The sequence below is a fragment of the Condylura cristata genome, unplaced genomic scaffold, assembly GCF_000260355.1.
Source record: "Condylura cristata isolate star-nosed mole 26May11 unplaced genomic scaffold, ConCri1.0 scaffold00040, whole genome shotgun sequence".
Taxonomy (NCBI): domain Eukaryota; kingdom Metazoa; phylum Chordata; class Mammalia; order Eulipotyphla; family Talpidae; genus Condylura; species Condylura cristata.
In genome coordinates, this window is record NW_004567141.1 from 4535730 (window position 1) to 4545036 (window position 9307).

Here is a 9307-nt window from a genome sequence, read left to right on the forward strand (position 1 = left end):
CTCCTAACTTGTGCCACAGAGGCCATCTGGGCACCTGGCCTACCCATGGTGCTTGGCTTCTTCAGCTGCCTGTGCCCTGATGCCGCCGACATTGCTTCTGCCTGGCCCGATTCTGCATCTCCAGGAAAGAAAGACAGTCACATTTTGGGTCCAGCTTTCCTAGTTTCTTTCCTCACCCCTCCCCATCTTGTGTTTGTAGACAGTGAGCTCACCCTGGGCCTAGGCCCAGTTTCCACAGGCATATGGCACACGCTTACACAAGCATGCGGGTGGGGGGCCACTGGGGCTTCCAGATCTTTTCCCTAGGGGCCTCAGCCCCTGGCACCAGCTAGCGGGGGAGAGTGAGTCACCCTAACCACTGCCCCGGGCTTGCGTCACTTCAGCCCTCCCCAGTCCTACTGTGCCCTCTTTAGCCACAGACAGCATGTGAGCTGACTGTGCCTTTAATGCCCACGCAGAGCCCGGGGCCTGCTTGGTATCTGCTCCATCACTGGCACTGGCGTCGCCACAGGTAGGTGTGAATGGAGTAGCCAGGTGAGATGGTCTCCAGGAAGCCCAGGGCAGGATCCTCGATGGTGAGAGGCACGTCCTTAGAAGAGCTGGAGGGGGAGGGGGAAGCTGAGTGTGACCCCCCCAAGCCACCCTCCCGCCTGCAGCCAGGTTCCAAGTCTGCCACTGCTCACCGGTTCAGCACGACCACAACTGCGGAGCCATCGGGATGCGTCAGGGCCACTGTCTCCAAGTCGCTCTTTTCACTGGCAACCAGCCCCACTCTCTGAGAGCCCTCAGGAATGAACTTGCTGGAAGGGGAACCCGCATCGTCAGGGACAGTTCTGAATAGTTCTGCCAATCCTTCACCTGAGAAGTCCTGCTCTCCCCAGGCCCTTCCCAGAGCTCTGCCTAAGTCTCCTTGAGACTTAGGAGCCTTGAGCCGTGCTGCTGGCATGCCCTGCCCCCTCTCCCCGTCCGCCCAGCCCGGGCATCGGGCGTCTGGGGATGTCTGTATCTCCGATACCATCCAGTCACTTCCTGCCTAGATGGTGCTGCAAGCCAGATGGGCGTGCCTCCGCAGAGTCCCACCCTAAACATCTTCCTGCTTCCTGTGGCTGACAAGCTTGGTGCAGGAGACGCTAAGCCTGATGCAGGATGGGGGTGCTTGCTCCCCACCCACCTGAAGTGGCCAAGGTGATAGAACATGGGCTGTTTGTAAAATGTGTCCTTGGCGATGTCCACGATGATGGGGCTGTCGACAAAGTTGCGAACCCAGTTGGGCCCGCCTTCGGGGTTCAGGGCGAGGTTCCAGTCAGTCCAGCCGACCACATGGTAGAGAAGGTTCTAGAATAGGAGCAGGGCACAGATAGCTCCCACACTGGAGTCCCCAGAGAATCAAGGGACCCATGGGAAGGGCTGTGGTGGTTCAGCCCCGTGAGGGGCGATCTGTACCTCTAGTATCTAAGGAAAGGAGAGGAGTGTGAAGATCAGAGGCCTCACAAGAAAAGTGGAGAAATGGAGGCAGTGTAACTGCCTGAGACCCAAGCATTTGGAAAAAGGGTGATAGATATGTGGATCTGTGAAGGGGAGACAAGATAGGGCATCATAATAGCCCATATTTTGGCCCAAAGAGCAAGTAAGCTGAGGAAGAGTTGGAGAGGAAGGCCTTTCGTTAGTCTGGCCAGACTGGAAGAGTTGTGGTGGCCTGTCTGTGGCAGGAGAGGCAGGCGGCTCACCGTAATGATGCTGTGGCTGTACTGCATCCCTCGGTCCCAGGAGCCTAGCCGCACACTCTGCTCCCAGAACTTGGAACCCACACAGGCCTCGGAGGCAAAGAGCATGGTGTTGGGAAACAGGCGATGTGTCTCCCCCAGGGTGGCTTTTGCTGGAGCCAGAAAATCCAGGTACCAATGTACAGCAATGCCATGAACGTGCTTAGCTGCCTCTGGGTCTGCCAGCACCTGTACAGGGAAGGGAAGGACCACTGGGGAATGGCAGCCAAGTGCCAGTCCTTCATGGGAGGTTCTGGAAGAGGCCCTAGGGCGCCTAAGAAATGGGTGAGGGGGATGAATGCAGCTAGAGGGAGGAAGTTAAAGAGATCCACCATGGGGATCCACAGGGCCCTGGAGCTCCAGAAGTCATGGCACCCCCAACACCTCAGAGGTGCTATCTCAGCACCTGACCCCAGCCCCAAGTATTCCAGGAACTGAGAGGTGGGACAGGGAAGTTACTCAATTTGAGAGTAACAGTGTCCAGTACTTGGATACTGGATCTGGGAGTCATTAAGGTACACGCGGAGGTCCCAGGCCTTACCACCTCGGCCCAGTGGGGCAGCAGTAAGCGTTGGTCGTCCAGCATGAGCAGAAGGACATCACGATGTGTACTGTTGGCGAGGGTAGGACCCAAGTCACGGGCAATGAAGTCTCGCTGGTGTTCAGGGGTGAAGCCCAGGCACTGGAAGGGGTACCCACTGAATAGCCCTGCAGAGGGCTCATTCTCGGCTGTCACTGCCCAGAACTTTAACTTGTGCTCAGCATAGGCATCCAGGAACCTGGTGGAGGAAAGGGTGTAAGGGACCGTCACCAAGAAAGACTAGCACCTGGGCCCTCCCTGGGAGAGCAACGGGCTGGAGTGCAGCACTGCAAAGCCAGCCCCAACAGCTTCAGCAAGAGTTCGATTCCTAGCCAGGGAGCAGCAGACCTTTCCAGCCTCGCCCACTGCTCCCCTCAGCAGTATATTTGTCAGCCTGCCTGTTCTGCTCCCCACTCTGCTCTGGTGAATCCTCGCACCACCCCTGCACCTCTGGCCTATACCCCAGTTCTGTATGAATAAATGAATTTTTTTTAAATGAAGAAGACGATGACGACAACGAGAATGACCAGCACTTGAAAGACCCAAAGGGAATAAAGTGACCTGAAAAGAACAGATCTGGAGGCAGATCAAGGGTTGAGACAGACATGGGGGTGCAAGAGGGAGGCTGGTTGACATCCCACAGCCCTGCTGTTCCCTTACTTGACAAAGTATTTGGCCCAGGTCTGGTGGTAGCGGTCCCCCGGCTGACCCTTGAGTGTCCCCTTCCCGTTCACTGCTCCATTGGTCTTGAGCCAAGTGGGTGATGTCCAGGGGCTGGCGAAGAGTGAGATGGGGCGTCGGGTCAGCTGCAGGGCTTGGTGGATCAGGGGTATCTAGAGACAAAGGCAGTGAGGAGGGACACCCAGAGTTGGAACACAGACAGACTGGCCCAACCAGTGTGTCAGGCCTGGTCATCAGCCCCCGCCCTCCCACCCCCAGGACACAGCAGAGAGCAGGGGCAGGTCTGTGTCTCTGTAGGCTGCTCTAGCCTGAGGCTTCTCGGCCTCAAGCGGTCAACGCCACCAGGGCTGGAGGCAGCCAGGGTGCCCACCTTGAGCTTAACATCTTCGTCTGGGAGGCTGAAGTTTTGCAACTCAAAGTCGTCAGGGGTGTCGGCATAGGTGTAGGTGCGGATGGAGAAGTCACAGCTGGCCATGGGCACCCGCATGATATTGTATTCAATTCCTGAAGAATACAGTGACCCGTGCACGCGAGTCAGAATCAAGAGGAGCACGTGGAGTCCGGCCTACTGCTCGCCCATCCTCAAAACTGTCTGAGTCAGGACCAAAGGGGCTCTGGGATTGGGGTCTGTGGAGCCAGGGGGCCGGGTGCAGCACTGGTCCTTCTGAGCCGAGAGTCCCCAAGCACCTAGCAGAAGACGGGTAGGGCAATCTTACCTCACTGGGCAGGACCCAAATGTCCAGGTGGGTGAAATACCAAGGCAGACGAAAGGTTAAAGAAAAGTGTGAGCTGCACCAAGTCATGTCCCCTCCTCACCTTCTTCAGAGAAGTACGACCTGAGTAGCAAATCCCGGACAGGGGGTGACAGGCCAAGGATGTTGAGAGCAGCAGCATCTGTCATGGCCCCTCCAAATCCCTTCACTCTCTGGAATTTCTGCTCTGGCTGCAGGGTCAGCAGCAGCCCTGTGGACAGCCACGGGAATAAAGGACGTCAGTGCACAGGGGGACGATTGTGGTCATCACCGGCGTGATAACTCCAGAAAGATCGCAGCTGGCTTCAGGGGTGCGGGGTGGGGCGGTTACCTGTGCCTGCACGGTTGGCCTGGAAGCTCCCCACGCTCAGTTCCATCCGGCGCCCGCTGCGTGTACTCTCATAGCGGCTGAAGGTGCCAAGGGCAGGCAGGGTCAGGGGGTCCAAGGAGTCACAGTATGTGGCATTGCAGACACAGACCACAGAGCTGTAGCCAAAGCTCTTAGGGCTGCAGGGGCGGGTGCCTGAGAGGGAGGAGGTACAGCAGAGGCAAGGGCTGAAGGACGAGGCCAGGGAGAAGGGGTACATGGAAGAAAGAGACTAAACCTGGTTTCAAAACTCCACTTGCTATACCCCCATTCCAAGGTTGGCTTCAGTGTCTCCAGAGGTGTTATGATCACCTACTGAAGCCCCCCACTAGTATGCCAGAAAGGACAAAAGGCAGAGGGGAGCCTCCTCCTCCACTTACTCACCTGAAATCCCTGGCACTGCCTGGAGCAGAAGCAGCCCTGCGAGGCTGGAGGCCAGGACGCGTCCCCAGCGCAGGGGCTTGTGACATTCCTGAGAACAGAATGAGGGGTGTTGGAAGACGAGCCCCTCCCCACCCTTCAGCTGTGCTCCGGTAGGGCTCAGATGCCAACAGGTGCCCGCAGCCTGGGGAGGGGCAAGGCCCCGGAGCTGGGGGCAGCCTTCCCTCCAAACTCTGCTAGAGGCAGCTCTGAGCACCAGCCAAGAAACCTTCTCTACCCCTCTTCCTACCCATTTCTCCTTGGACCCATCTCTCCCTCCCTCTGTTCCTCCATGATGAGCTAGGTCTGTCATTCGTCAAATGCCGGAGCCTGGCTGGTCAGGATTCCAGAAGCAGCATGGCAAGCCCTGGTCCACTCACCTCTTTGGGAGGATTTGAAAGCTCCATCTTCTCAGTGTCACCAGATGAGAAGACCGCAGGGTTCCCAGAGCCTTGGAGGAATAGAGGATCCACTAAATAAAAACAGGGATGCAGGTGCCTGCGGTAGCTATAGACACTGGGTTAGCCCTGCGGGTTAATTCCGGCTTAAAGGAGTGGATGGGTCATGTGATAACTATGGAGTCACATGACACAGGAAGTGAGGCAACTGCAACCATACTTGTAAAGGGCGACTGGCTTCCTCCAGGCTGTAAGTGATTATAGGCCCTGCGAAATTCTGGAAGGTATGTGTGGATGACAACTTTAGGAAGAATCTAGATCAAAATCTGAGTGGAGGATTCAGCAGAGGCTCCCGAACCCCAGGGGACAGGAAACACAGCAGGCATACGATTTCTTGGGGGAAAACATTCAAAGTAACGCTCATAAAGATGATACTAATAAAAGGCGTTCACTATGCAAAACCCTGAGGCCATGGAATGATTAACACATTTGCCTCTAGAGGCTCATGGGGCAGGAGAACCAAACGCTTATGCAGACATTTATAGATAAAGATGAAGACAGTTACCGTGTGCACAGAAGGCCCCTTCATGGTGGCAAGGTGTGCTAAAGGCATTAGCCAGGAAAGGAGCAGGGCTATGAAGAGCGGGGAGGAGGGGCCCTGAGCAGCAGGGGGAGAGTTAATACCGTGGTGGCTCTAGAGGCCTCCCTGGTGTCATCATCAGATGCAGATTTATCTGTGGAGGACAAAATTAATGTTGTTCCTTTCTCGCGGGACAGCGAGATTATGTAGAGCAGTTCGGAAACTGGAAAGTGTTACACTGAGCTCTATCCCCAGTGGACCTGAGAGGGCGGTTTGTCCATGATGTTGCCTCACGCACCTCGTCACGTATGATTTAGTGGGAGTGACACACACAATTAGGACCTGACCAACTCCAGTTCTTGGAGCCTGTTTCCTCATGAGGCAACACCACAAGCTCATGGGGTCCTTCACCGGGATCGGTGAGATAAGCACGGTGTAGAATGCGGTGGGAACCACTTGCTTGCTGTCTGTGTCCTTCTGGTTCTTCCATTATCTCAGTGAAGTCTTTCCAGACAGACCCCAGGCAAAACGGATCATTTCCTTTTCTAGGTGCTTACAGCACTTAAGTATAATCTCAGTCACACAGCTGGGTTTGAGCATCCTGGCTCCACCATTTACTGGCAGTTTGACCTTCCATAAATTACTTAATCACTCCAGGCCTCTGTTTCTCATCTATAAAAGGGGGGTGATAACTCCTTGCCTCCTAGAATTGTTGTGAGGTTCAAGTATCATGATGTGTATGTCTAGGACACTGCTTGGCATCAACTACCGCAACAAGTTAAGTCTGTGTTTATGGAGGGAACTTGGAGTTCCTTGAAGGAAAGGCTTACTCATTCTATGCGGACGGCCTGGTGCAGAATGAGTAGGTGACAAATTGTTGAATTGAATCGAACCATCATTATCTTCCCCATCCGGACTTCCTGTTTTTCCAGGAAATGTTGTGCAGGGTTTGTTCTGGGGAGGAGGGCAGGTGATATCTACCAACTTACTTCCCTCCAGTTTACTCATTCTACAAATATTTATTGAGCACATACTCTATTTGCCCCTGTCTGCTCTCCTGGGTTCAGAGTCCCCTCACCTCTCTGGCTACCTCCAAAACACAGTTAGTGAGTCTCTTCTGCTTTTCATCCTTAAGCTTGTAAAACTTTTTCAGAGAGGGGCCTCCCTGGTGGTGCAAGAGGTTAAGTCTCAGTGTAATTAAGCTACCGTCAGGCACTGAGGCCTGAGTTCAATCCCCGGCCAGGGAGCTGACCCACAAGGCCCAGCAGACCTCCCTGTCTCGCCCGCTGCTCTCCTCAGCAGCGTGTTTCAATCGGCCTGTTCTGCTCTCCACTCTGTCTCTAGTGAATCCTCTCACTCCAGACACTACTGACCTACACCCCAGCATCAATAAATAAAATAAATCGTTAACATTTTTTTCCCAGAGAAGACACATCTCCTCCTTCAAATTTCCCCCGCAATGTGATTTGCCTGGAAGTTCTACTGGAAGGAGAGCTGGCGTCTGCTAAGAACTCACTCTGTGTGACCCTGTGTTGCCTGATGTTGTTCTCACAAGCTCTCACAAGCAGACGTTCTTCTTTACCCCATTTTAAAGATTTATTTTATTTATTTATACATACAAGAGTTGGGGTGTGGGCCAGAGGTATGGGTAGAGGGTGAGAGGATTCACCAGAGACAGAGCGGGGAGCAGAACAAGCAGATTGAAACCCACTGCTGAGGGGAGCCCCCGGCGAGACAGGGAGGCCTGCTGCGCCTTGTGGGTCAGCTCCCTGGCCAGGGTCGAGCTTGTGCTGCAGACAGCTTCATAGTGCTAAGGCTTTACCGCTTGCGCTGACAGGGAGGCCCTTCCCCCATTTTAGGCACAAGGAACCCAAGACTCTAAAATGGCATTAATTGTCCTGTGACTACTCAGTGCCAGGCCCTGGATCCGTACCAAGAATCCTGCGACACACGTCACGGATTTATTGAGTCTCTGGTGTGCCAAATGCTATGCTTGGTGCTGGTTATTTTCCAAAGCTGCTGTATTGGTCTGCGGTGTTTGTTTTGTATTGTTTTAAGATTGTCCCTTGTTTTTTATAGGGTGTTTTACCTGCTCGAGATAAAGCCCAAGTTGACTTCTTAAGTGAAGGCTACGTGGCAACATTTTTGTATGGCGTTCTCCAAGGCCTCCGTCAGGGGACACCGCGTCAATGATGAAACAACATCTGAACTCCCAGGGCAGGCAAAATGGTATAATTTTCATTTGGAGATCTGTCTGCTCTGAAATTCACACTTCCATCTTGGGAGACCTCAATCCAACAGACTGAGCAGCCCCCCTTTTCAGAGCACGCGTATTCTAATATCCCTTTACTATCCAAAAACAAATATACAGATAAATAACTTACACGCATCATAAAACACCATCAATACAGTGGCCTTTAATTGTAATTGTAAGGGAAAAATAATGGGACTATTTTAATTTTTACTTATTTATTTTTAAATATTTTATTTTTATTTATTATGCCTATAAGAGCTGAGATATAGGACAGAGGTAGGGGGTGGTGTGACAGGATTCACCAGAGACAGAATGGGGAACAAAACAAGTAGATTGACTGAAATACCCTCCTGAGAGGAGCAGCAGGTGAGACAGGAGAGGTCTGCTGTGCCATGTGGGTCAGCTCTCTGACAGGGATCAAACTCATGTAGCAGTGGCTGGGAACACTACGTACTGCTGAGACTTAATCCCATGCAGCAACAGGGAGGCCCAGACCTTGCACTCATTTAAATGGAAAAAATTAATATCTGATAGGTCTATAATTAACCCATGAATTAATACATAATTTTAATATGTACTTTTCAGCATGTCATTTTTTGGGGAAGAATTATTTATTTATGCATATGGAATTGGGGTACAGGCCAGAGGTGCAGGGGCAATGAGAGGATTCACCAGAGACAGAGTGGGGAGCAGAACAGGCAGACTGACGAAGTACACTGCTGAGGGGAGCAGCAGGAGACACTGGAGACGCAGCAGAGGGCTTCGGCCTTCGGCTAGCTTCGTAGCACTGTGCTCCAACCTGTTGCACCACCAGGGAGAGCCCCCAGTGTATGGCATTTTTAAAAAGATTTATTTATTTATGCATACATAACTGGGGTACAAGCCAGAAGTACAGGGGTGATGAGAGGACTCACCAGAGACAGAGTGGGGAGCAGCAGAGCAGATGGAGCAGGGGGCGAGACGAGAGGTCTGCTGCGCCCTGGGGGCGAGTTCCTGGCCAAGGATCTGACTTGTGCTGAAGCTGTTGGGGCTGCTCCATAGTGCTGCGCTTCAGCTGTCGTGCCACCAGGGAGGGCCCTCATATGTCATTTTTACAATATGTAAACATCATTGTGCTGTGAAAACATAAAATAATGAAAAACTGAAATGTTTATAGTAATCTATGAGTAAGATTCAGCACATTCCACTTGTCTCCACAAATTTAATATTTTATGCTAAGTCTTGGCAATTCAATAAGGATAGTCCTTTAACAAATGGTGCTGCAACAACAGGATGACCACATGCCAAAGATAAGTTTACCTTAGCCTGTGACCAAATCTAAAGCAAAGCAGGACTTAAATGACAGAGCTAAAGCTATAGAAATCCTGGAAGTGGGAGCCTCCCTGGTGGCACAAGGGGTTAAGTCTCAGCTATGAGGCAGTCTGCAGCCACTGCACCATGAGTTCAACCCCCGGCCAGGGAGCTGACCCACATGGCACAGCAGACCTCTCCTGTCTCTCCCACTGCTCCCCT

The 9307-nt window shown here is 52.7% G+C and overlaps 1 protein-coding gene across 1 annotated transcript; it reads right to left on the reverse strand.

Moving 5' to 3' along the window:
- Positions 1-427: 427 nt before the first annotated feature.
- GBA (glucosidase, beta, acid) lies at positions 428-5101 on the reverse strand. The gene is made up of 11 exons (XM_004693807.2): positions 4944-5101; positions 4528-4615; positions 4108-4299; positions 3841-3987; positions 3395-3528; positions 3004-3176; positions 2305-2542; positions 1728-1952; positions 1172-1335; positions 684-800; positions 428-599 (listed from the first exon to the last, which is right to left on the reverse strand). The coding sequence occupies exons 1-11, from the start codon at positions 4968-4970 to the stop codon at positions 488-490; spliced, it is 1617 nt and encodes a 538-aa protein (XP_004693864.1). The 5' UTR covers positions 4971-5101; the 3' UTR covers positions 428-487.
- Positions 5102-9307: the final 4206 nt, after the last annotated feature.

Coding starts and splice junctions, on each gene's coding strand:
- GBA (XM_004693807.2), bottom strand. CDS start 4,970: ATGGAGCTTTCAAATCCTCCCAAAGAG. Junction 1,953..2,304: donor TGCCCCACTGGGCCGAGGTG/GTAAGGCCTGGG, acceptor TTCCCTGTACAG/GTGCTGGCAGACCCAGAGGC. Junction 600..683: donor GTTGTGGTCGTGCTGAACCG/GTGAGCAGTGGC, acceptor CTCCCCCTCCAG/CTCTTCTAAGGACGTGCCTC.